The sequence below is a fragment of the Vicia villosa genome, linkage group LG6, assembly GCF_029867415.1.
Source record: "Vicia villosa cultivar HV-30 ecotype Madison, WI linkage group LG6, Vvil1.0, whole genome shotgun sequence".
Taxonomy (NCBI): Eukaryota; Viridiplantae; Streptophyta; class Magnoliopsida; order Fabales; family Fabaceae; genus Vicia; species Vicia villosa.
The window spans coordinates 96254421-96281468 of record NC_081185.1 but is presented as its reverse complement, the minus strand read 5'-3'; the positions used below and the strand labels follow the sequence as shown (position 1 = coordinate 96281468).

The following is a 27048-nucleotide window of genomic DNA, read 5'->3' as shown; positions in this document are numbered from 1 at the left end:
TTTCATGGCAATAATTATCTTCCCACATAATGCGACCAAACTCAGTCATCAAATTATAAATTATACCTTTCATTAAAATAAAAGAACTGCATAGATTTAAAATAATAGCGACAATGAATAAGCTTAACTAATGTCAAGCCAGCCAATACCTTGTGAATTACACGAGATTGGCATTACATTGAAAGTTACTAAACATATCTATAAAATACAAACAATATTGTTGTTCAAATATATAACTTTGAAGAAAGAGAAAGAAGTGAAATCTTGAATGCCAGCTTCAGTTGGCTCGACCACTTCAGCTTCTACTGTTTATAGACCAAACTAAGTTCAACATGACCATTTACTTGACTCAAACTAAGTTCAAGATGACCATTTATCCATCATCTCGTATATCTTCCCTCCAAGTTGTGCTGGATTATCAGGCTGCACACCAACAAACCATATTGAGTGTCATTATATACAATATTTATTAGGCGCCTATTGATTTGAAAAACTGCTAAAAACTAATAGCATATTTTCCAATTTTGCACCACTTTTTTCTCTGATAGAATATTTAGCATCACATGTGAGGTGCAACTTATCTTAACATAACCATGATTCAATGTACGCTGACAATGTAGTTTATAAGAATAATTACATTTAGTCATTTTTTAAAGATTATTAACTGTGTGAATGTCATATCTGTCTGAGTCAGTGCTTAATATGATCCATTTTACAATGGAACTTAAATCTGATATTAACAAAGAGATTACCCTTAATCCACTCCAAACCAAAGTTGAATCATACAAAAGATTAATAGCTTTGGGGGCCTCTTGATCATCAGGAAAAGATTTACAAGCAGCCTGAAATTTATCGATTTAATTACATCACTATTATTTTAGTTTGCAGTTAATTATAACATTAGACTTAGGACATATGAGAAAAATAGATTCATACATTTAGAGTTCTTGATAATAGGATGTTCATGGTTGATCTCAAACTCGCTTCTACTTCTCATGAATTCAAAGCTAGTGGCATCACCCATAGTTTGTGACTTCATTAGCCTAGAGCAGCAGGTTTTCACCACAGTACTACTTACATATTCAAAACCATTATAATGCAACATGTACGATAAACTCAAACACACCTTTCCATGTTTGTAGACCTACCAAATTTTTCTGACACCAAGACACACGGGCGAAGAGCTCAATCGGTTTCAATTACTAAAATACTGAAATGGATGATGTGCAAACTACTAATCCATAAGGTGTTTTTGGGAACAACTCTAAAATTAACTCATGTGCTATAATCTACAATTGTAACATCTAGATCCTAATAATTGTATTAATTCAAGAATATTCTTGGGCTACCCGTGAGGTCGATAAATTATTATCAATCATAAACAATTGAATAGACAAAAATATTTCTATCACAAGATTAAATTTGATTCTTATTTATCATTCCATCCAACAAACTGACATACATTTTTTCCTACCGTAAGGGTTGTGTATATACCTTTGCAAATTCTTTCGGAGGAACCTTATCTCCGTTGCTAAGCCAACCATCCTGCAACTTCTTGTAGGCTTCATTAATCTTACCTTGTTTCTCACATAAGACATGCCTTGATGTGTTAAGGAAAAATCCAAAAATAAATATCATTTCAAGTCAATTACAAAGAAAGAAACTGATCATATATGGTCACAATGGTGCTTGAAAATAGGGAAACTTTTCTACCTTTGACATAGGTACAAGTACCAAGCCCATCTGCAGCTTTCCCACATTCTCCTTTTCCCTTAGAAGCATTCTCATCACTTCCACTTGCAGCCTGCTTTCCCTTACCCTTCCCTCTCGCCTTTGTGTCTTTTCCCATCGTTCCAACAACTCTTTCATCATTTCAACCAAAAAAGTCAACAACTATTATTAAAACGATATGGCTATCCAAACTCAATGAAGCCATCGGTTATCAAACACACCCAACTCCTAGAAATTCTCATGGGTCGAACATATTGTCAAACACTTGGAATACATATACAAATACACACATAAACATTACATATCTATTGAATCACCTTACTGATCTTAGCTATAATTAATCGACAAGATGTGATTCAGAAACGGAAAATGATCAAATCAAATCATCAACATATCAACACAGAAGTTACAACCAGAAATATGTTTTCATCCATTGATATAAAGTAAAGTTAAGAATGAGCAGTTACCAGCCATGTAAGATTCCCTTCATCATGTGCCTGGAATTGATTCAAATAATTTGTACAGAAAATTCATCAAACCACTTGAAAATTGAAACATGCAAAGGAAATATTGAATTATCTAACACACGTGAATTAAAAACCGAGAGTAAGAAAAAGAAACAAACCCCAAGCAAGTTCCTTAACACCTTCATATGTTGCAAAATGAAAAACTCGAAAACAGGCCCAACTGTTTTGCCTACAAATCAGAGAACCTTCTCGCCGTCAAAGCCAACTCCATCGCGTAGCCGGAACCAACAATACTTGAGACGAAAGATTTCTTGGGTGTATTTATAGCGTCTAAGTATTGGAAGTTGTAATATCTTAAAATATGCATGTTAGAACATGGATGGGATGAATCTGGGAACTGATAAGCAGTGAAGATCATGGTGGTCATGGGTGAGAGACAGTTTTTTTGGATGGAAGACAAACTGTTTTAAATCTTAGGTTGAATGAGGAATGCGTTGAAAGAGGAGCAGACCAATTTTATATTAATTAAGTTTTTAAATAATTACAATTTATTATTATTTGGAAATAATTGAAATTATTAGTTTTAAAACAATTAGATGAAATGCTAAATGGTAAACCTGCCACGTGGGTTATTAACAAAAAAAAGATCTCCCATGTTCCTTTGGTAATTCTTCTTGACTCCACTATATCGTATCTGCAATTATAGGGAATTATTTGTCCTTCTAAACAGTTTGCCAAGATCAATTCATCACCATTATCAGAAAGGCACAATGGCACCAAGTTTTTACCAAAGAAAGGAAAATTGAGATAACTAAATCTAAGAAATTGAGTCCAAGACTCTTCAACCCCAAATTCCATCATCTTCCATATCACAAAATAGAACTCATTGTTACCATAAGATAAACAAAGACAATCCATAAACATACAAATAGTTGGCTCAACTATCAACACTTCTCCCAAACCTTGAGGGGGCATCAATTGTGTGCATGTCTCTGTTAATAAATCAAGTGAGATGATCACAAAATTGTTAACTACATGATTCTCCGGCCAATCATATGCAATATCATTCTCGACCAACCAATTAAGAGTTCCACTTAAACTCACACCGCTATGGCAAAAATTAGAGAAACTACAAAACTCTGGAAAACTTTGAATATTTCTCCAACTATTATCACCCAAACTAAAAACTGTGGCACATTTAGCCATTTGACAAAAGGTCACTACCTTATAAGTGTTGGTTGAATTTTCAAAACCATAGAAAATTTAAATTTCTTAGATATTGTCTTTGTAGCTGGGTTCCAGAAATAAAGCCAATCTTCAATGGTATTACAAGAATAACCAAACAAGCTGAACAAACCATTGCAGTAACCGATGGCTAGAATCCTATCCTTTTTCTTCAATCTGCTGTCAGAATCATCCGAAAAAGGAATCAGCGGATTCTCGAGAGAAAAATCGGCTCCTACGTATATGGATCCACTTGAGTCATTAGAGATTAGCACTATGTGTTTGTTTTGTTCAGATATTTTTTGGTGGAGTTTTATAAATGTAGGGTTAGAGATTATAGCATTCCAGGACATGCAAACAAGTTTGAGTCGCATAAGAGATTTCACTGGAAGTAATGATAAAACTTCAAAGATGAGATAGTTGGGAAGAATTACCGGCAGTGATGACGGCTGCGTGCTGGGCTGACGCCATGATTTAGATGGAGGGATATTCATCAGAGGTTAGAAATACCAGTGCTGTTTTTGAAATCAAGAATGAGTTAAAAGGTTGTATTGTAAGTTTTACACTGTCATCAATCTACTTTGTTATTAAACTTTTTTTAAAATAACAAAATGATTTAATTGGATAATAATGGTGAATATTTTACACGGTTAATGTATGATCCATTTTCTCATCTTTTTATATTAAAATATTCTTTTATTGTTTTTTTATCGAAAAGTTGTTAGGATGGATTTGAAACCGATAAAATAGGAGTAGAGGATTATTTTAATGTTTGACAAATGAATAAAATTTTCAAAATTATTTTTTTGATTTTATTTTAATTAAAATTTAAAAATTAGAAGTTTAAAAATAAATGTGTTTAAATAATATGGGAGTGGGAAGTTATGGTGATTATTTTATATTATCATATGAATGTAAGACTCTCATCCTTGGAAAAAAAATTGAAGAAATTCATGAACAAAACATATTTATGAGAATAAAAAGTATTTGGATATAATTTATCAAAACTTAAAACAAATAATGAAATATGTGAATTCCAATGTCACATTTCTGAAAATAATATGGAAATTTCTTTGGCCACCTCCCAACCTTCTAGTCCATCTCTGGTGAAAAACCTAAACTACCCTTGATTTCGGAAATGCATTTCCGAAATGCAAGAAAAAGGTGTTTTCGGAGATGCATCTCCGAAAGCGCCTTTTTTTTGAAAAATTTGACTTATTTCGGAAATGCATTTCCGAAAACACCATTTCGGAAGTTCATTTCCGAAATATTGCGCGTTTTGCAGATTAAGCAAAACAGCCCCCCTCCCCCCAAATCATTTACCCTAAACCAATATCAAACTCAACTCCTCTGAGATTTTCTGCAAACCCACTTCCAAGGCTGCATCAAAGGCTCCAATCACCTTGCTATACTACATTCAAAAGCTCTCCAATCACTCAATTTGTAAGTTTTATATTTGTTAGATCCATATTTCAAATGCATGTTAGGGTTGTTTTCAATTGCATAAATGATATAGGGGTAGGTTGTTAGTAGTATTTAGGTTGTTTAGAAGCATTATGGGTTGTTTTGAAGTTTGATTTTGGGGTCTGCCATTGGAGGTTGCAGAGAAGTTCTGCGCAGGGGTGTTTCGGAAGTTCATTTCCGAAAACACCTTCATTCCCAGTTTCGGAAATGAACTTCCGAAGTGTATCAGAATTTCAATTTTTTTTAGTTTTTTCTGTTGTCTCGCATATTAATCGATTTCAATTGTTTTCAGGAACATGTCAGGCAACCAAGTACGCATCAGACAGGGTAGAGAGACCTAGACTGCGTCGGCTAGACGCGAGCGGACGACGGCGTGTCATACCCCAAATTTGACCGCCTCATTTCTAACATTCAGAATATTTTTTTTAGTTTTATAAATATTTTTGCTCAAATTTTACTAACATTTTTAACATTAATTAAATTTTGATTATTGAAAAAAAATACACAATTTCAATTGACTTTTTATTTTGAATGAACAACATAGCACAATTGGCAAAACACATGTGAGGAATTGTTAGAGTATAGAAACCTGAGTTCAATTACCACTTTTTGTCTTTATGTTTCTTTTTAACTTTTGGTCTTTATGTTTCTTTTTAACTGTTAATATAAATTATTTATTTTTTCATTTCTTGCATTAATAACATAGCTAGGTAGAATTTATTCTATATTATTTTTATATATTTTTAGTATAAAATTATATTTTATTGGCTGTTACTAGATTTTTAGAATTATATTAATTTTACTAGTTTATTACTCACACGATTTACACCCAGTTAAGTTTTAAATCTATATTGGTATATTATTATTATTATTATTTATTATTTTATTTTTATCTCTTAATTCATTTTAGGTAAAATAATGAGAAAAAAATAAATAAAATTTAGATGTCGTGTTTATAAGTATTTAGAGTTTTTTATAGTTTCTCTTACTATTATTATTAATTAGTTTTTTTATTTTATTTTATTATTATAATTATTATTATCATTACTATTATATTAGTATTTAAATCCAGGTTTCTCATCCTTGTCAACAGTACACAAAATCTCAAATTGGTAAACAATCAGACCACTTCATTACTTTTAAAAATTTGTCCGACAAAATCATCCATAATCATAAAAAAAATTGAAGGAAATTAATCATGGGACAAGGCTCTTAATATCAATAAATTGAGGGGAATTAATCGTGGGACAAGGGCTCTTAATATCAATAAATTAGTTTGTCCAATTTCATGTTGGAGATATTTCTTTCACTATAAAAACACAGAAGAATAAACTGTAAGGGGGGAGGAAAATGGAGGCCGAAGCAAAAATGGGAACCGCTTCACGACGAGACCGCATACGCGTCCGTTTCGCTGATCCGCAACCCGTGCACCCTAGGACCTATGGCGAAGCCACGCACGAATCCACCACGCAGCAACCACCGGTGGTCCTCCACTCCACAAAGGCAGTCTCCGATCCGGAGCCGCCGTCCACCGCGAGCGCATGCCGACATCCGCCAGGTTCCTCCATATTTGTCTATTCATATTTTTCATTTCTTTTTTATTTCAATTTGTATGTCTTATTTGGTGTTGATTTGAAAGAATCATGATTGTGGTTATTGGTTGAGAATGAAGAAGATGAGAAGATAAAGGTTCAATTTTTTTGTATTGTATGAAAGATTTTGTTGTCTATAATGGTTCTTTATTTTTTTATTTTTTATTTACTCTACTTGCCATGTGTCACGTGTCTATCTGCTAGTGGATGTTCATTTTATTTGAAAAGTCAAAATTACAAATTTTAATATTTGGATGAATCATGGATATTGGCAATAACACTAGAAGTTGCCCCCTTTCCCTGTAACTTCCGTTATCCTCTCTTTAAACTATTTTATTTTTATTTTTTTTAATTAGTTAAGATTTCTTGGAATGAACTTTGGGCCTATGTTCTACACTCCATCTTTCATCTGCACCATTTTGTTTTACTTAGTTTATTTTACTTTTTAGTTTAATATTAGTCAGTTAGTTGAATTAATTTATTAGGTTATTACTAAAAAATACAATAAAAATTTAACTCATTTTGTTTAAGTCAGATAATTAGATTTAACTAACTTAATTTCTTAAGATTTTTTAAGATATTCAAAAACACAAAAATATGCATCTAATTCAAAAAATATAAAAATACTTCTTTCTCTTGATTATGAAGAATATTAAAATATAAAACAAAATATAATTATTTATTTCTTTTAATAACTTAAATCTTTTTTTCATACTTACATAATTTCAAACTCAACATTATTTCATAAAAAGAACTGTGTATTTATTTTATAAGTCGACTATGAACTGCGTCTACGCCTACGCTACTTCCAAATTCAGACAAGTTTTAAAGGAGATTTCTAAAACATTTACACAGTCCGTAAAAAATAACTAACCAAACAAAAACTTGAACTACGATTACTCTGACTTCCTCATTGCACTAGAGGATACGTAGGCATAGGGTTTCAAAACCCCAGCGAGTATAACTACAAAAAACACTAACATTCAATATAATTCCCTTGAAATATCGATAAAACCATTTTTTAGGATATGGGTGAACGTACGTTTACCGTATCTCAAATTTAAACTTATTAAACCTAAACCTAAAAGGGGTCCCCTTGAATACAAGGGAGACGAAGGGTGCCTAACACCTTCCCTCCGTCTAACCGACTCACGAACATAGAATCTCTGATCATAGGGTAATCCGTTTAATTCCCTTCCTTTAGGATAAAAATAAATGGTGGCGACTCTTTACCTTAAAATTTTAAGCAGGTTGCTACACGGCGCAGCTGGCGTCGACACAGGGACGAGGGCAGGGTCGGGGACGACGTATGCGAGTTCCCGTGGACGTGGGAGATGGTATCTCTTCATCTAGATCTAGGAGTCGGCTGGCTCGGGTATCTTCTTCCCGCCACCGAGAGGAGGAGGAGGAGGAGCAGGAGGAGGAGGTGCCAGTGCCATACCACGAGCCGGAGGGGGTACCGGATGTTGACCCTCCATCCGGGGAGGAGGATGAGCAGGAGGACAGCTACCCGGGAGGGCCCTTTGACACTTCCGTGCTGATATCCTACCGCGATCACGTCGCTCGCGTATCTGGGAGGGAGAGGTATTTTTTTTAATTTAACCGTTTATAATTTAGACGTTTATTCGATATTTTCTTAACGGTCTATTTAACATATGCTTTTATTTGTTTTTTTTGTAACAGGAGAGAGATCCTTTGAAAATGTTGAACCACGCCCAGAAGATTTTCAGTCTGTTTAAACCAGCAGCTGAGTAGTTTAACGACGCGGTGCGAGGTTCAGGGCTTAGCGGGCTCTGCATGACGGGGTACACCACCATCAGCCACGGCATGTAGGGGGCATTTGTGGAGCGCTGGCACAAGGAGACGTATTCTTTCCACTTGCCGGTTGGGGAGATGACGATCACCTTGCAAGATGTGCAGTGTCTTCTCCACCTGCCCATCAGGGGGTCGCTGTTGACCCACTCTCGGATCCAGAGGGTCGAGGCCAGTCAGTGGATGGCGCTCTATTTGGGCATGGAGCCCGAAGTTGCTGACTTCGAGTGCATCACGACAAATGGGCCTCATATCCGGTTCACCACACTGAGCGCTTATTTCGAGCACCACCTGGATGCGGCGGCCGATGCCGAGGAGGCGGGTGACGATCTATTCACATAGTATCACCGCGGCTGCGCTCTCCGGTGCTGGTACATGTTTGTGGTAGGCGCTGCATGCTTTATGGACAAGAGTGCAAGGTACGTTGACGTGACATACCTCCGCTACTTCATGGACCTGGATACCGTTCACCAGTGGAACTGGGGGGCAGCTACTCTGGCATACCTCTACCAGAAGCTGAATGAGGCCTCCAACTGGAGGACGAGGCAGTTGGTCGGATCCTGCACACTACTTACGGTACGTTTCATTTTAATTGTTTCGTATTTATTTATGTTTCGTATTTATTTATAATACATTATCGTGTTTCTGTTTCAGAGTTGGATCATCTCCTACTTCTCCCGCATCCACGGCTTCCACATCGATCCTGCGTACGTTGACGCCATGCCCAGGGCAGCCAGATACGTTCTCCAGAGGGGGAACAATGCGGTGGGACCATACCGTGGGTACCTGGACCGCACGATGCACGACGACGTCACATGGAGGCTGTTCAGCGACTACACTCAGATTGTCCCCTTTGACGGCATATCTCTATATTCTGGCTGGTTGGCATGCTGGACTACCATCATGGTCCGGTATCTCCCCGAGTGGTGCATGCGGCAGTTCGGATTCGTGCAAATGATACCCAGGTCACCCTTCGAGGCTGCTCCCGACACAGTGACCAGAGTGCAGCTCACTGCCATGTTTGAGGATTGGGAGCATCATGTGGTACCGGAGGAGTATCGTCGCCGGCGGGTCACCCAGGACTGGCACAGTGTGGAGGGGTACGTCACATGGTTCTATCGGGTTTCACATCCTCTGCTGACACCCGACGCTCCCGGCGCTCCTAGGCCAGCACACAAGGAGATCCTTGAGAACCAGCAGGCCGAGGATGACCACGCCATTGATCTCCTACCGATCTGCCAGCGGATAGAGATGCTTGGGCGGGACGCGTTGGATTGAGGTGTCGTTCATCAGGGCAGTCCAGAGGCAGTCGCCGTGATGGAGATGATCGTCACTGATGCGGGCCGTGCGGCGGCATACAGGCGGCAGAGGAGGGCCCAGGGTGAGAGGGTTAGGCACACCAGTAGTGGTTGGGTTTATTTATTTTTTGTTTTCGGATTGTATCTTTAGCACACTATTTTTTTTTTTGGATTTGGATCGGCTTGTATATATTACTTTTTTTATCATATTAGTTTTTTATATGTCATTTATTTTATTTCCCGGTTTCCTTTAATTAAAAATACGAGATAGTTAAGAAAAACATTAAAAAAAACACAGTTTCTGCATAATTCGGAAGTTCATTTCCGAAACCCCCCAAAATCTGAACAAAGGTGTTTTCGGAAGTTCATTTCCGAAAATACCCCCCATGAGGTGTTTTCGGAGATGCACTTCCGAATTGTGGAAATTTTTTTAAAAAAAAAAAGCTTCGGAAGTTCATTTCTGAAGCAGGGGTAATTTGGGTTTTTCGCTGGGGGTGACCCCCATAGGGAGGTGGCTAAAGAAAAAACCAATAATATTTGTATCCATTAAACAAACACCCGTAAGAGTTAAATAAATTTGTGTTTCTCTTAAATAAAAATTAAAATAAAATAGAGATTTTTCTTTTCGGTGTTTAAATCTACTAAGATAATAGATTACTTATTTTTAAAAAAATGAGGAATGAAAAAAAAAGAATGTAACATGTATTGTTTTCTTTTTCAATTTTTTATCATTTATTGATTTCTTTGTGTGTCGCAATATTCAAACAAAGAACTATATTGAGAACAAATTTTACAAGATATTGTTTTGTAAAATAACAATATTTCTTGCAATATATTATCAGTATGATCAGAGTCGTCTCAAGTTTTTGGAGGCCTTGTGTATGCTAAGTTAGTCATAATTTAATCATGAAAAAATAAATAGAGGCCCTACTTAATCACGATTTAATCCGACAAATATTTTATGAGGCCCTATTTAACTATATTTTAGCCTTAAGAAACTCGAGGCTCTGTGCGGTAGGCCGCCTTGCACATCCTCAAAGACGGCCTGAGTATGATAATGAATAAATTTATCAATATTGTCAGCTGAGGAAAATAATAAATTATAGAATTTTTTTTGACAGACAACATTGAGAAGTTATTTCCAAATATAACAATAGTCTTGCAAGGGTGGAAGCAGCAACAACATTTTGTGAGATAGATTGCAAGAATAGAATAAATATTTTGTTCAAGATTGATAAAATTAGTTTCTTCATTGTGTATATGCAAGAACAACAACACACAATCTAAAAAAATTTCTTAACTAATTAAGAAAATTGGAAGATTTTTCTGTCTTATAATTCATCTCAAAGAATGATGTTTACGAGTTTGGAGCGACTATATATGATATGTTTAAGAATAAATTTAATGAGCGGAAGCTTTTATAGTTAAACATGGGTATCAAACCCCTCGGTTAATAGTCTAACAGAAGGAATTGATTATTTAATTTTTTAAATAAAAAATAAAAGGGTTAAATAAGTTTTTGGTCCCTATAAATATTATAATTTTCATTTTTAGTCCCTCCCTGCCTTTAGGTAACGGCTTTTACAAAAAAAAAACCGTTGCCAAAACCAGCTAAAACCGTTGTCAAAACCCATGAGGGACTACAAATGAAACTACAATATTTATAGGGACCAAAAACTTATTTAACCCAAAATAAAATAAAAAAGATGCAAAATTTATAGAAATAAAAACATAAATGGCAGTTGTTGGGAATCGAATCATGTCTCCTGAATTAGTTTTCCCCTCAGTCACCTATGCCAATTAAAGGAATAGATGATATTTTTTAAAATTAAAAAAATAAAAATAAAGGGTAAAACTTAATGAAGAATGCTTTTATAGTTAAATCTGAGTATCAAACTCGTTAGTTAGTATTGTAATAGAAGAATAGATAATTTAATTTTTAAATAAATAAAAAATTAAAAGTAAGACGCCACTTTGAAAGAAATATAAACATAAACTGTAGTTGTTAGGATTCGAAACATGTCTCCTAAATTAGTTTTTTTGTCGTTTTTTATTCCAATCTAGAGAATAAATGGTGGGTTTTTTTTTTTAATTAAGATGTGGTGCTTCCAAGAATTATACCTCAATTATTTATTGGTTGAGGTGAAAAGTTTGTCATAAAATATATTACTTAGAGTAGTTATCAATATTTTCATAAGCTTTTCATCGTTAGAATTTGAACCACCATCACCTTTATCATGTACTTTTTTTATCATATTCATGAACTAATTTTGCCTCATTTACCACCTTAAAATATCAATGCAATGCTCCACATACACATTTATCAACTCATATCCATTAACATGTTTAACAAATTTATGCACATCAACATCACAGTTAATGGGTCTAAGGCTACGAGAAAAGCTAAACCTATGGTTCTAATACCACATACACTGACATTATTATATCCCTAATTTTTAATCAACCATTCCAACTGCATATATGACATTTAGTCAACGTCTCACTTCTAACTCATTTCTAGAGACTTCCCCATTAATAATCCATTTAACATGGTTGTATACTAGTTTACCCATATGATATATTTTTAACCTAATGGTTTGAGTATGAATTGTCCTAATTAACATATTAAACGACACAATTCAGAATAAACAATTGGGATTAAACATTACAATTGAATTAAAAAAGGCTTAATGCCCTTTTTAGTCCCGTACCTATGCCTCGGGGTCCATTTTGGTCATCTACCTTTTAAAAGTTCTAAGTTGATCCCTTACATTGTCTAACAAAATCAAAGTGGTCATTTCTGTCAAAAACTGACTAACGACGTTACTTTAGATAATGTGGAAGCTAAGGTGGATTGATGGAATTTCTATTCATCACCTTTTTCTTCCTTGTTACTTAAACACTTTTCTGTTTTCCCCCAAATTCAAACCTAATGCAAAATGCTTCTCAAAACCCCCTAATTGAAACCATCACCGATGCCCATTTTCATCCTTCAAATCCAACGAGGAGTTTCCCAAAATCTTTAAGAACTGGATATCCATCGCTCTGGAACTCGAAGCAGATTCATGAGTGAAACATGAAGGCCAGACTTTAAGAACTATAGGACCCCACAAATCACCTATAGTTGTTAACTGAACGATGCAAGTCTATAATATCTCTGATGAAAATGCACGAATCATCCATAGTTTCATTCTACCTCTTCCTGAACCCGAACCTAAACTAGAACAGACTCTCTCCTTTTGAACCTTCAAATTCAAACCCATCCAACCTAAATCTTGCTACTTGTTGTTATTACTCTCTGGCTTACACATCGTATTCCTACTCCAATTTCTTCATACAGAAAAACTACACAATAAACCCTAATTCCAGATTCAATCGATGAAATTAATAAACCCTTATTCTCCTCCACCGGAAATCTTCAAGATCGAGTTTCACAAAAATAACACCGAAACAAACTTATGAACTACTCGCACTATTTCCACCAATGTAGACACATAACACACAGTGAAATTGAGTTCAAGAAGAAACGACGCCGTTTGTTTTCCTAGCACAATGATTTTCTGAAAACAATAGAAGAAAATGGTTACCACGACGGCAGCGTGAGGCGAGATCTGTGGTGGTTTTGTGTTTTCAAGCGGTTTACTTTTTTTGTTCCCTGATAAAAACCCTCAAATTAGTTAGCAAAATGTTTGGATTTGGATTGAGAAGTGTATGGGTTGAAAGCGTGAAGAATGTTGTTTACAGATTCTGGAATATCATTTGAAAATATTTGGTTGATTTAGTTTTTGATTCTTAGATTTTGAAAATATTCCTGATTTGGTTGAAATGGATGTAAATCAGTAAAAAAATATTTGGTTATTTCCAGATTTATTGTTTATTCCTAATTTCCAGATCTGTAGAGAGACTATGATAAAAGTATATAAATTTGATTCTTGATTTATTTTATGTATTTTTTCTCAATAAAAAATTGAGTTTAATTTTAATAAATCTAAACCATTGAAATTATCACTTACCATGTGTCACACATATATTAAAAGAACTTGATTAAATGGAAGTATTTTATTGTCAAGTGTACATGATGTGGCATATGTATTTGACTTTGACTAACAGAGTTAATAGAAAGGACAAACGTGACACTGTTTGAAGAAATAAAGGAACAATTTGACCATTTTAAGAGAAAAGGGACTAAAATGGACCCAGATATATAGGTAATAGACCAAAAAGAGTATTAAGCCATTAAAAAAACATGATTATGGGACCATATACTGAATAGATTAAGCAATATACCACATGAGACCATAAACTTTACATATTAAGCATAAAACATTTTTGTTTCTAAAAGGGGGGATCACAAGAAAGGCAAAATATCATATGGGACCATAAACTATATTGTAGGTTTGAGAAATAGGAACCGCATAAGACACACTTGAGACAAAATTTACTTTTTCATTGCTTTTCCATGATACATGAAGATTATTCATCATAGTTAAACTTTCTGGTTCATTCGATAATGAATATCATAAATAATGGGCTACCCGGCCCTAAACGGGTCGGCCCTAGCAGGCTCTGGGCTTTTTAGGGTTGGGCCAAAAAGGCCTTATATAATATGGGCTCGAGATTTACTATCCGAGTCCGGCCCTAAATGGGCTTCGGGCTACTCGGCCCTAAATGGGCTTTTTTATTTAAAAAAATTAAAATAAAAATTCCATAATATTTATTATAAATAAAATTAAAAGTTATGTTATTTTAAACATAATTCATTTTTAAGTACTATATTATCTCGCATAAATATTATAATGTGTTTCTAAATACAATATATGTCTAAATTGTATAAAAAATTACTTGGATATTTATTATAAGAGAAAAACTAATATAATATGATGAAAAAATGTTGATTATATTAATGTATAATATTTAAAAGAGAAATATCGAATAAAATAGAGATAAAATTTAGTGAAGTGAGAAAAATCAATATGCTATTTTGGAGTAAGATAATATAAATATTAATATATATATTTTAAAATTAATAATTATGCCGGCCTGATGGGCTACCCACGGCCCATATGGGTTAGCCCTAATGGGTAGCGGGCTTTTCAGGGTTGGGCTAAAAAGGCCTTGAAAAATATGGGCTCTAATTTTAAGGCCCAAGCCTTGTGATTTTTTGGGTCTGGTGGGCCGGCCCATATGGGCTAGCCCATTTTGACAGCTCTAGTTGACAGGACGAAGAAGAAGAATGATGGTTTATTTCATGAAGAATAATGGTGGTCTATTTTATGTAGAAGAAGAATGAAGAAAAGAAAAGTTGATGAACAACGTGAATATGTTTTTCTGCCTTTAACGTGAAAAAGGAAACAATACATGTTATGTACAATTTTTTTCATTCACCATTTTTTTTGCAATAGAAGTAATCTATTACCTCGGTGGATTTTGACCCCAAAAGAAAAAGTCTCTATTTTAATTTAAAAAAAAAATCTTTTACCTCGGTTTTACTTAAGAATCGAGGAGAAAAGTAATCTAGATTTGTCTATAATGAATATTTGATATCCACTCATAAAGTAACAACGCTTACGATTTTTTCAACACATCCAATACTACAAAATACACCTATCGTAACATGTTATTACCTCGACTATTGAATCAATTGAAATGATAGCTCTTATTTAGGCGCTTGTATTTTTTTATTTTATTAAAAAAATTCATTACGGTCCATACAAATAATCGTGGTGATATGTTAAGGCCTTATATTTTTCCATTTTTCTATAAAAAAAGGGTGTGTCCCTTAATTTCTATAGTTAATTAAAAATTAAAATACTTTTAACCACGGTTATTTCTAGTAACCATAGTGAAAAGTGCGTTCCCAAACTCAAAGAGAGTTTATTTTTCACTCTAGTTAAGTTTTTTTAAGAAAGTCATAGTTTTTACAACCTGAGATACACTTTATGTGCAATTTATTCATTCATTTATCTTATAGCTTGAAATTTTTGGCATTAAGATCAATGTTTAGATTCAAACTTATCATTTATTTGATAAAGTGAATCTTAACATTAATCTTTAAACCAAGTTTTTTTAATATACAATATTAACTTTTGAAGAATGGAATATTCATGTTGAAAGTGGAATGACTTAGGTTTAAGAAGTTGGTGAATGACTCTCCTATAAAGTTTTATAGCAAAATTTGTAAATTGTTTCCCCACTGTTGTAATTTTCAACCGCTGTAATATGTTTCTCTAAAACTAATATGTTTCACTACGGTTGGTTTTCTCAATCATGGTGAAATGTATTTCTTTAAAATTAAAACATAGCAGATTTAGTTTATTCCTTCTTAACACAAGTTCCCTAGAGAATGAACAAACGAAAGCCATAGTGAATAAACAGACAAAAGCGAGTCCATACTCCAAACTTCATCACCATTCTTGGAATAAAAGAGTGAAACGTCCGATCTTCAGGAAGGGTTTTAGGTTCTCTATTTCTTTGCCTCTTTCTCTTCTTCCAGTTATGGTACGTTCTCTATTTCATCACATTCATCGTCATTCATGTTGAGTTTTAGGTTTCGATGTTGTTAAATGTTATACGTTGTCGTGATTGAGTGATATTGATATTGTTTTTATGTTGCTGAGAATGTTATATATTATTGTGATAGAATGATATTGAGATCGTTTCATTCTCATTGTGTTGTTGTATTGTTAAATGTTCTATTGTTAAATGTTGTATTGTTAAATGATTCTACAAGATTTTGATATAAATTCCAGAACTTATTATTGACTGTAATTGGATGAAAGATGATAGATTAGGTCCAGTGTAAGAGAAAAGAGTTCTTGAATTCCTTGAATGCGTGGAACAAAATATTCCCAAAAAAAAGGGACTCTTTTGTTGTCTTTGTGTTATGTGCAAGAATATCAAAAAGGGATTTGTAACAACATATGGATCTTGACAACTATAATGCCAAGAAGGCAATGTGTTCAGCATCTGAAACATTGTCATCTCTTGTCTCGTGATGATCAGTGATATAATGGTTAAAATTGGCACGATCAGTACTAAAGCTTATAGTATCTTCGGTAAGCTCATTAGGATTGAAGGCATGAGTTTCACCAAAAATATAAAAGGGAATTAATACCTGAGATCGGTAAATATATGCTTTCTCTTCTTGATGAGGATGTTTTGGTACATACTTTTGATTATCAGAATGAGTGGACCAGTTATTTTACTTTCCATAGGGAGTGATTCCTTGGAAGTAGAAGAACCTTTAGAAGCCTTGGACTTTGAAGCTACCATGGTAGAAATGGTGAGGAAGTCTGAGGAAGATTGAATTTAACTTGTGATTTTTTGCAGAAAAAATGTAGCAGTGTTATTTCTAGAGAAGAGGAAATGTTGAGAAGAGGAAATGTTGAGAAGAGTGGATAAAATAAGTATTTATAGTGGAAGAGAAAAAATTTCACTTTCGCATTGACAATTGGCAGCTGATCGTGAAACACGTGTACGATTCTAAGAAGATAGTCAGACGGTTTAAGGTGAACATGGCCCACGTACTCCTTGAAAAAAGGAGTCATGATTATTTTTTAGAACTTCACACGTCTCTATGAGAAAAGAGTATTGAGAAAAGAGTGTCGAGTGCAATGTACATATGAATCACCAAGTTTATTTTCAATATCAAGTCTTTTACATTCATATTATCTTTCAGTTTAATTTCATGTCTAAAGCATTTTACATTTCTTTACTTTTTATAAATGTTTCTTGCATTATCATAGAAATTAAGGTCGAAACCTTGTCATTAGAAACAACATAAAGAAAACCTTGTATATATATTCTAGGATCAATCTTGCCGATCATGCAAGTAACCAAACTTTATCTTTTGGAAGACTAGCGGTTGTTTACCGAAATTCAGGATAAACAATGATACAGATAGATAAGTTCTGGTTTTGTGTAGACTTTGTAATAATGGATGTCAAGGCAGACCCATAAATACCTCTCATCTTATGAAGACCTTTCTTGAAGACTGCGAGTATGCTCATGGATATTGAAAAGGATAAATAAAGGTTAAAACCAAATATCGTGAGGTAAGTTATATGGTAATTGGTGTTACGTAACACTGAGCATTGTCAAGATAGTGACGTTAAACAAATGGTTGTTGGAAGGTAACTCAACTATCTTTTACAATTTTCTTTAAATTAGTATTTAGTTTGGTCTTTTATTTCAATTAACACTTTAGCTATTGTTGTGATGCTCTTTAAATGTTTAAGTTTTTTTTTTTTTTTGCTGAAATAGAAAATAAATTTATTTGAGAAATTAAGAGATTTCGTAGTGATAGAGACACAAAGTATAAATCCAACTTTTTTTAATAAACTTTATAAATTGCCCGAGAGTATACATGAATTGAAAGCACCCTGTTCTCTTGAAATGAATGGTAAAGTTGATAGAAATAATATAACATTAACTCAATATATTGTTGTTACTATGTTAAATTCTAACGTTGTTTTTCAATGATATGGAAATATTAGTAATTGCCTGTTATTGGTGAATAGAGTTTTTAAGTCTAAGAGTAATGTATCTCTTTATAAAATTCTAATTTGTCATATCTTAGAACAAGGAGTTGTCTGACTCGTCTTAAAATCTCTTACCCAAAGTGAGTTAAACTCATAAATAGAGTGTGTGAATGTGTATTCATTAGGTATACAATTAATTTTAAAAAAAAAAATACATGTTTTATGACTAGAATGCTAAGGTTATTATAGAATCAAATTCCATTTTAAATCAAAAATAGTATGGGCTCTGAATTGAGTCACATTCTTGTGAGAAATTCTTGCGACAATGAATAATGGAAGCAATGAATTGAGGCACATTCTTGATATGTTATTCATTAGGCATTGACTGGGCAAGTTGAGACATGGTTTAGGGTTTAGGGGAACTATACCACCTCTTCCCGAATTTTCTTCTCATTATTCCTCCTTCTCTTTGAATTTTTGGAATATCTTCTTCCCCTTTCTATTTGTTGAATTTTTTTAGTGCTTCTTTAAGTTCTCTTCTTTCAAGAAAATTTCTCTTCGTCATAGAAATTATTACAACAGGTCTTATGATCTTTATTGGATGGTGTATTCCAGAATGGTGCCTTCAATGCAGTAGGAGGCCGTGCAGTTTGACTTTGCACAACTTTGGACAATTTTAGGCGTTCTATTTCTGTTTCAAATTAGTGGAACTACCTTTGCCACTTTTTATTAGCATAAAGAGAATCTTTCAGCAATCATCTTAGAGTTCTTGATTCCAAGAAGATTCATATTGAACAACAAATCCCTAGTGGTGGTGCTGCAATGAACCTTAGAATTCAGTATTTACTACAAAGTTTTCTCTCTTCCACTTGATGTTTTCTGCATTTGCTTCTCTCAAGAACAGCACAATTTTTCAATATGCAGCTGAATTGCATGCTTGCTCTCAATTTTTTAAAGGGTTAATTAGTAGCAACACTTAGTCTTTTCTAAAACCAAATTTTGTTTCATTGCTAGGTAGATAACATTTGCTGGAAAATGTTAGATTTGAAAACATGACAGATTTGTATATAATATCTTTCTATTATCATGACAGACAAAAGAAAAATTCATGTTATAGATGCTATGACAAACTATATATCAATTCATTAGTTATGAGATATTGATGGAAATACTAACCATTCACATTTACCAGTTATCACTCACTAATGAGGTAATTGTTCTCCATTCCTTGATGCATCTAAATTCAATATGAATGAACACATAAAGATATAGATTTTTTATCCAAAAAAAATGCCGGATAATCGAGCCGCAACATCACGTGATTTGATCTTGTCGAAACCATAATGTGATTGTGTGTTTTGATGTTGTCGAAATCATAAAGTGATTGCGAGCAATGTAGTTAAACCTTTAAGCGAAATCATTCAGCTTGTGAAAGATGATAAAACTTAGATCATTAACACGGCACGTAAGACTCTACCGAAAGAAAAAATTGTAATTTCTTACTTATTTATACACACACATACCCAACATGTTTATTTTTTACAATCTTGCTTCAAAAAGCTCGATCTTTACCACACACGCGACAAAAACAATCTTTCTCTGATTGTAGCACTCTAGGCATCATTTGCATGTAAAATCCTACGATCTTACAATCCATCACTTGATCTTAACTACACTGTGGTTGAAACTGCGTCAGGCAATATGATGCGACTACACTAGTTACTCCTCGGCCGCACCATGATGTGACTACACCTATTACCGCAACTGCATCATGATGCAACTACACCAGTCACCGCGACCGATATTCAAAACCATCAAAATATACAAAAATAGGAGTGTTTTGAAAAATGGTGTCCTAAAATAAAGGGCACTAAGTAACTATGTTGAATAATATTATAAAAACAAACACATCTAAAAAAGACGATCCATTAGAACAACAATACCAGTACAAGAGAAACAAACTTCCCCTGCTTTAACTCAGCAACATTTTCTCATTATTTTCTCCTCTTCAACATCTATACAATACAACACACTCCAAATTACAACAACTCAGAAAACTCAATACAAGTAAGGAATAACAGCTTTCCTCTTCTTAGGATAATCCTCTCCAAATTTCTCCAAATACCACTCATGATTAGCCCTAGCTCTAGGCCCCAAATTAGCAAAAGTGTAAACAAAAAAGCCCAGGCCAGCCCAAGACCAAGTCATCAAAGCCCAACCAAACCACTCCACAATCTCCCCAAAGTAATTAGGACAACTCACAACCTCAAAAAACCCTCCTTTAGGAACCACATACCCTCTCCCTTCACTCTTAAGCCTCAACAGTTCCTTATCAGACAAAACATTAATCCCCATCCCAACAAAAAACACCAAAACCCCACCACAAAACACAACCCAGAAAAACAACCCATCATCAAAATTCTTGTAGTGAGACACCCATCTAGCTTGAACATAGGAATTCAACAAATTGAAGATAAAAGCCATAAGGGCTATACTAAAAGGAAACCCTGATGGGGTTTTCGATAAAGATGAATTCTTTTTCGTTTTCATTGTGGTTAACAAACGAATTGGGTAGATGATTGTGCGGTTGAAGTAATGAATGAGAAAAGGGGCGATGAGGATAATTGATTTAGGGTTTGAAGAGTTGTTACCGAAGGGGAAAAGATAGAGAGTGAACCAAAGTGTGGGACTTTCCATGAGGAACCATGCGAGAGGTGGAGAGAGATTCGGACCCCAACCTGGTCTGTGGTGTTTGCCGTATGGGGCTTGGAGGAATGCGAGAGAGATGAAGGTTGGTGGTGCTATGAGGAAGAGAGTGAGGAGTGCGTAGTTGAAGAGGGAATCGTCTTGTAAGAACATTTTTTGATCGGACATTGTTGTTGCTGTTGGTGTTTGGTACTACATGTTTAATGCACGATACTATATACCACCTGTAATTTAAATAGCGATAGAAATAGACTGAGCTAAATTTTAGAAGGTCTAAGTCTCGTCACCATAAAATTAAAAGTCTATGACCTATCATATGCTCAGTTTTTTGGTCTAGTTTGGTTTTTTTAAAAGTCTAACCTCACCTGAAAGCCTATTTAAAAGTCTCTATTTCATATCTCTAATATATATGAAAATATAGGTCGGCCTATAAGGTTTCATAGGTTTTTTTAACAGCCTAAAATGACCTATTTAATAAAATAGACTTTTAAAAAAGTTTAAGTCCGGCCTCTTTATTAAATAGATATGATTTGGTCTTGTCTTAAGTAGGCTGGGCTATAGACCCCTGTAGGCCGGCCTACCCTATTCACACCCCCTAAGTATAAAGCAATTTTACATTGTTAGCTAATAAATATCGTGTATTCTGCTAAATCATTTTTATATTTTAAATTATTTAAATAGCATAGTAGATTGTTGGTTTATTATTGACAACAATGTAAAGTGTAAAGTTATTTTACACTATCAGTACATGTCTATTAATCTCAATAACAATATAAAATGGTTTTAAACCATCACATAATAGGATTTTGACATTCCACCATGTCATATTTAAAATTAAAGCGTGATTTGACAAAATATATAATAGTATTGATTGATAGTATAAAAATATTATAAATAGTGTCATCGAAGAAATAAATATAAGTTTCTATCAAAAACGAAATTCCAATAAAAAAAACTATTTTATAAGCAAAATTTGGTGGAGTAATTAATGAATGCATTTTATAAATAAAGCCTTGAAATTAACTACAACATAGATTAACTATGTGTTTGTTTCAAGATTAGAAAATAATATTTTTAGGAATATGATAGACAATTTCTCAATCCACCCTATATATCTCTTACACATCGAACGAAATTCCACTTTTGCCCCCAGCTTCCGTAGATGCATCTCCGGAAGCACCCCATTTATCCATTCATCTTCAACACGTTTCGTAGATACATATACGAAAGTATAATAAACTACTATCTATGGGGAAAAATACAAATAAATTCAATTGAGGGATAGTTCCGTAGGTACATCTACGAAATGACTTAGCGCCACACTATTTCGTAGATGCATCTACGAAAGTGTCTGATATAATTTGAACTAGCATGATCACTCACTCCATTGTTTCATTTCTTCTCCAACACTCACACTACCACCCTAAAAAACCATACTTCATCAATATCATTTACTACACCAAAGTTCTAACTTTTTGGTGCAACATATCAAAGGGAGCAAGAGAAGACTCAATTTCAGGTAAATATTCATCTTCAACCACTACATTGTTCACATTATGCAACTAATTTTCTGCAAAAAAGTTACACTGCTTCCGTAGATGCATCTATGAAACGTGTTGAAGATGAACACTTCTGTAGGTGCATCTACGGAATAATCATTGAGTTGTTTTTTTCAGCAGTTATGTAATTCTGTGTTATTTTGGTAATTGTTTGCAAATAGGTATGGTGTATTCCGATAATATTCCAAGAGAATTAGCTCCTTTAGTCGATGTTTGTATAAGTTTTGATGGGGTAGTCGCAAAGTCAGTAGATGTCGGAGGTGACTTTTGTAGCAAGAAAGACTTTGATGATCGTGGAAGCATGATAACATGGATACGTAGGAATGCAATTAACCTTGGTTTTGGTGTGGTAATATGAAGATCGGATAATGGTACGGCAAGAAGAAACCCGTTTGTAACAATGATGTGCGAAAGAAGTGGAAAATATCATCCTCCTCTAAGGAATTTCAAAATAGACGACACGGGTACTAGAAAATGCGAGTGTCAATTTAAGATCCGTTGTTACATGTTGGCTAGCAAGAATTCAAGATGCTCTATTATTTGTGGTTTGCATAACCATGATTTGTGTGCAAAATTACAAGGTCATCCTAGTGTTTGTCAGCTCAATCCGGAAGAGAAGACATGTATTAAAGACATGTCCTTGAATCTTGTCCAACCGAAAAATATACTTGCCACATTGAAAAGGAAGGAACCCGACAACGTATCGAACATAAGGCAAGTGTATAATCAACGGTACCGTAATAATAAGGCGAGTAGGGGAGATAGGAGTGAGATGCAACAATTGTTGAAAATGTTGGATGCTAACAAATACGTGTCGCGGTATAGAACTTGCGATGACAAGGTTATGGCCCGAGATATTTTTTGGACTCATCCAGATTTGATAAAGTTGTTCAACACTTTCCCGACAGTGTCCATCCTTGATTCTAACTACAAGACCAACAAGTATCGACTCCCATTATTCGAGATGGTCGGTGTTACATCCACCGAGAAGATATTTGCCGTTGGTTTTGCCTTTTTGGAGTGTGAAAAAGAGGATAATTTTAGGTGGGCATTGGAGGTGTGTCGCTCACTTTTGAAAAAACAAGTCGAAATGCTTAAGGTGATTGTTACGGACTGTGACCCCGCTTTGATGAATGCGGTTGCAAAGGTATTTTCTTCTTCTGATGCATTACTTTGTTGATAACACATATCATGTAATGTGAGAAGTAAGGTTAAACCCGCTGTGGGGACGAAACAAGTAGCGACCGAAGGTGGGAAAACGGTGAAGCCCGGAGTGATTGTTGACCAAATAATGGATGCATGGGCTCGTATTGCAAGTTCGTCGACAAAAGAATTATATGTCGGTGTCGTATTGCAATTTCGGAAAATATGTGAAAAATATCTCGATTTATTGAAATACCTTAAGAATACAACCACCAATAGAGTTGAGTCGGCACATACTACTTTGAAAAATTGGTTGTGTAATAGCAAGGGTGATTTTCGTCGAGGTTGGGACACCATAAATCTCATGATTTCAAAGCAACATAACGAGATACAAACCTCATTCGGTCGGAGCATTACAGTGTTGGAGCATCGATTTAAGGATAACATCCTTTACTCTCAATTGATCGGCAATATGTCTCGGGCCGAATTGAATTATATCTTTCACGAGGCCAAACGCGGTGAAACCTTTGGTGGCGATAGCTAGTTGCATTATTACTAGCACGTATGGTCTCCTGTGTGCTTGTGTTATTACTAAAAAGGTGAAATTAGGTGAGCCAATAAGAATGGATGAAGTCATTCCTTATTGGAAGAAACTTAATTTTGATGATGATGGTTGCATCGAAGAAGAATCAAATATCTCTATTACTTTCGAATTGGAGGCGATACAAGAGAGGTTTTCGAAGGTCGATGACAACATGAAACTATACATCAAAGAACAATTGCGGAAGATTGGATTTCCAAAAACAACTGACATGAAACCGCTGTCTCAACCGGTTAAGACAAAGGGTGCTCCGAAGAAAGTGAAGCCTACGCCGAATGACAACTCGACTACACGGGATCCTTCATATTATGAGCACGTCGACAAACTCTTTCCCGACTCACCTACTCCTGAATCTAAAAAAAGTTCAAACAAAGGAGCTCGCATTAGCAAACCGCCTCCTACACCTATTGCTCCAAAAGTTTCAACTCCCACACCTATTGACCTAAAAATTCCATCAATCGAAGAGGTGCATATTGCTTCAAATATTCCATTCATTAACGAGATGCCGGTTTTTATGCACAAATACATCGACCGGGTCATCAATGTAGTTGGGGACAGTAATTGCGGATTCTGGGTCGTATCAACTTTGCTTGGTAAGGGATAGAATAACCATAAGCTTGTCCGTCTTGAACTTATAGAAGAGTTGATGAACCATAAAGACTCGTACACGTGGGTATTTGGGGACGAAACCAAATTTGAATCAGTCAACGAAGCTCTTGTTCCTTGGTTGGGCGCTTACGCACCGATTTCAAAATGGATGAGATTCCCGAAAATGAGACATTTTATTGCATGCGCATATGACATGGTATGCATTGACTTAACACGATATGGTTTTTCGGGAACCTTTTTTCCGCTCCGTACCGCACCTCCTACAAATTTTGATGATCGTATTATGTGTGTTGGATGGCTTGCAAAATCAAAACATTTTGTGCAAGTTTACTTGAAACTGAGATGCCCCATACCACCTACGTCACCGGAATGGGCACTTCATCATACCGAAGTTACCGATACGTGGCCGAACCGTTTTGTTGATAGGATGCACGATTTCAAAAGGTTGAACAACATCGAAAAGGGATCAAATGCCGAAAAGTCAAGATTAGAACCTCCAATAGATTTAACCGACGACAGTTCTTTTGATGTATTTATCTAGTTTCAAAGTGTAAATATGCACTCTATAACATTGCAGTATAATCCTTTTTTGTGTTTGTGTCTATGTGTTTCAAATTGTTTATGTTTTGTGTTTTATATGCACTTTATAACACTGATGCTACTGCCTTCTATTCTGTTAAAAAACTAACAGGGAAACTTTCGTAGATGTACCTACGGAAGTGTATGATATTGAAAATTATGGGTGTTTACCGTAGATGCATCTACGGAACGGGCAAATCTATGACCCTTCCGTGGATATATCTACGGAACTTTATGTGACATAAATTATGTGGTTTATATTCACCAAAGGCTTTTATAAATTTGGGGTATCTAGGGTTGCATTACACACTGTAACGCCCGGAAAAATAAGTATATGCTTAATTTGGACGTTTGTGACGTTTATTGGAATTTTATCGTTTTTGGAGTCGTTTCAGTTGGTATTAGTTCGGGATGACGGACTAATATTTAATTGAAGGTTTTCATATTTTTGGTACTAGAAATATTATTAAGGTAATATTCTGCGTTTTGGGGTTTTTCTGAGCAATTGAGTTTGGACCGGAAAGTGAAATATTTTGTGTGTGAATAGTAAGTAGTGGGGGGAGATAGAAAAGAGACAAGAGGAAGAAAACGTGAAAAGAAAAAAAGAAAGGAAGAGAGGAAGAAGAAGAGCAAAGAGGAAAAACAAGAGAAAGTGTAGGATTCTCAACCGAATCGATTGCCGATCGTCACAATAGCAAGGTAAGGGGGAGTATGTCGTTTATTATGAATTTGTATGGTTTATATGGTTGTGTTCTTGTTCTTGTTCTTCTTGTTCCAATTTCTATAACTTCCTTGTGTGGTCTTTGTTTGATCTAAGTTTGTTTGAGAATGATTGTATGATGATTAAATGATATTCTTGTTGTGTTATGACGATTGATCATGCTTTCTTTTCCATTTCCATGGCTTGATTAAGTTTGAAGAAAATGTTAGGTTTTGAGAAAGATTGATGAATCAACCATGAAAAGTTTGATGCTAGGTTGTTTCTATGGTATGTATGTGTTGTATTGGTGTTATAATGATGTTTTAGAGTGGTTTTGGTGGGTATAAGGGGATTAGGACAGTTCTGGTTCGTGCTGGTTTTTTCTGGGTTTTCGCAGGTCCGCTGAGCGGAGGGGGGTCCGCTGAGCGGAGTTTTTGTTGGCTCGCTTCTTGCAGGGTCCGCTAAGTGGAGCTCAAGCGGCCAACAACATTTTCTGTTTTTCCGAAACTTTGAAACTTCGTATCTTCTGAACCGTAACCCCGATTTTGTCGCCGTTCGAAGCGTTGGAAAGCTAACGCAATGAAATATACTATGATCTAATAAAATGATTCATAGGATGTAGTTTCCTATTATTTGTATTAGGATCAAGTGATGAACTGTGTAGTATGTTCAATTGTCCAAACTTTGAAACCTTGTAACTTTTGATCCGTAACTCCGTTTTATACGCCGTTCGAAGCGTTAGGAAGCTATCTCCATGTTCTATATAATGGTATAGGTTTGGTTAGCTTGTGATTAATTGGTTATGGGGTGTTTTTGATAAAAACACATAATTGTTTATATGCACGATATGATTGGTAAATAATCGTAGTGCTTGGTTGCAATTGTTGTTGGGGTGTGGATTAACATGAAATCGTGTTCATATGTGTTATGTATTAATGAATGTTCATTCTTGATATGTGACGATGTTTGGTCGTTTGTTGTTAACATGATGTGTGGCCTTACGGCAAGTAGTTGTTGTTATGAGAATGATGTATTATCATTGTTGAATTGTTGTTATTATAACTTGTTGATGATGTATTGATG

At 34.9% G+C, this 27048-nt stretch overlaps 3 protein-coding genes across 11 annotated transcripts; 1 reads left to right on the top strand and 2 right to left on the bottom strand.

The window, feature by feature from the left end:
- Positions 1-95: 95 nt before the first annotated feature.
- On the bottom strand, positions 96-2729 carry LOC131609366 (uncharacterized). Of its 8 annotated transcripts, XR_009286119.1 has the most exons (7): positions 2357-2711; positions 2199-2228; positions 1714-1862; positions 1495-1600; positions 937-1043; positions 753-842; positions 96-423 (listed from the first exon to the last, which is right to left on the bottom strand). XR_009286119.1 is itself a non-coding variant. In XM_058881052.1 (6 exons), the coding sequence occupies exons 3-6, from the start codon at positions 1758-1760 to the stop codon at positions 361-363; spliced, it is 306 nt and encodes a 101-aa protein (XP_058737035.1). In that variant the 5' UTR covers positions 1761-1862; positions 2199-2228; positions 2357-2711; the 3' UTR covers positions 96-360. The 8 variants fall into 8 exon arrangements, 5 of the variants coding, with proteins under 5 accessions (XP_058737035.1, XP_058737037.1, XP_058737034.1 ...); XR_009286118.1 differs by having other exon boundaries at positions 937-1600; XM_058881052.1 differs by lacking the exon at positions 937-1043.
- A 3286-nt stretch (positions 2730-6015) lies between these two features.
- LOC131611919 (protein MAINTENANCE OF MERISTEMS-like) lies at positions 6016-9810 on the top strand. 2 transcript variants are annotated; one of them, XM_058883748.1, is made up of 4 exons: positions 6016-6444; positions 7729-8062; positions 8162-8866; positions 8945-9810. In XM_058883748.1, exons 3-4 carry the CDS (start codon positions 8666-8668, stop codon positions 9566-9568), a joined length of 825 nt encoding a protein of 274 aa, XP_058739731.1. In that variant the 5' UTR covers positions 6016-6444; positions 7729-8062; positions 8162-8665; the 3' UTR covers positions 9569-9810. Both variants share the same exon structure in this region, with proteins under 2 accessions (XP_058739731.1, XP_058739732.1).
- Positions 9811-19980: 10170 nt separating this feature from the next.
- On the bottom strand, positions 19981-20993 carry LOC131611918 (steroid 5-alpha-reductase DET2-like). Its single transcript, XM_058883747.1, has one exon. It carries the CDS (start codon positions 20940-20942, stop codon positions 20127-20129), a length of 816 nt encoding a protein of 271 aa, XP_058739730.1. The 5' UTR covers positions 20943-20993; the 3' UTR covers positions 19981-20126.
- Between the last annotated feature and the right edge of the window lie 6055 nt (positions 20994-27048).

Excerpts from the sequence above, each read along its gene's own strand:
- LOC131611919 (XM_058883748.1), top strand. The coding sequence starts at position 8,666 with ATGTTTGTGGTAGGCGCTGCATGCTTTATGGACAAGAGTGCAAGGTAC. Across the intron at positions 8,867-8,944 it reads GATCCTGCACACTACTTACG|AGTTGGATCATCTCCTACTT; the intron begins GTACGTTTCATT and ends TTTCTGTTTCAG.
- LOC131609366 (XM_058881049.1), bottom strand. The coding sequence starts at position 1,849 with ATGGGAAAAGACACAAAGGCGAGAGGGAAGGGTAAGGGAAAGCAGGCT. Across the intron at positions 1,601-1,713 it reads TACTTGTACCTATGTCAAAG|GCATGTCTTATGTGAGAAAC; the intron begins GTAGAAAAGTTT and ends TAACACATCAAG. Across the intron at positions 1,071-1,494 it reads CTCCGAAAGAATTTGCAAAG|TACTGTGGTGAAAACCTGCT; the intron begins GTATATACACAA and ends ATATGTAAGTAG.
- LOC131611918 (XM_058883747.1), bottom strand. The coding sequence starts at position 20,942 with ATGTCCGATCAAAAAATGTTCTTACAAGACGATTCCCTCTTCAACTAC.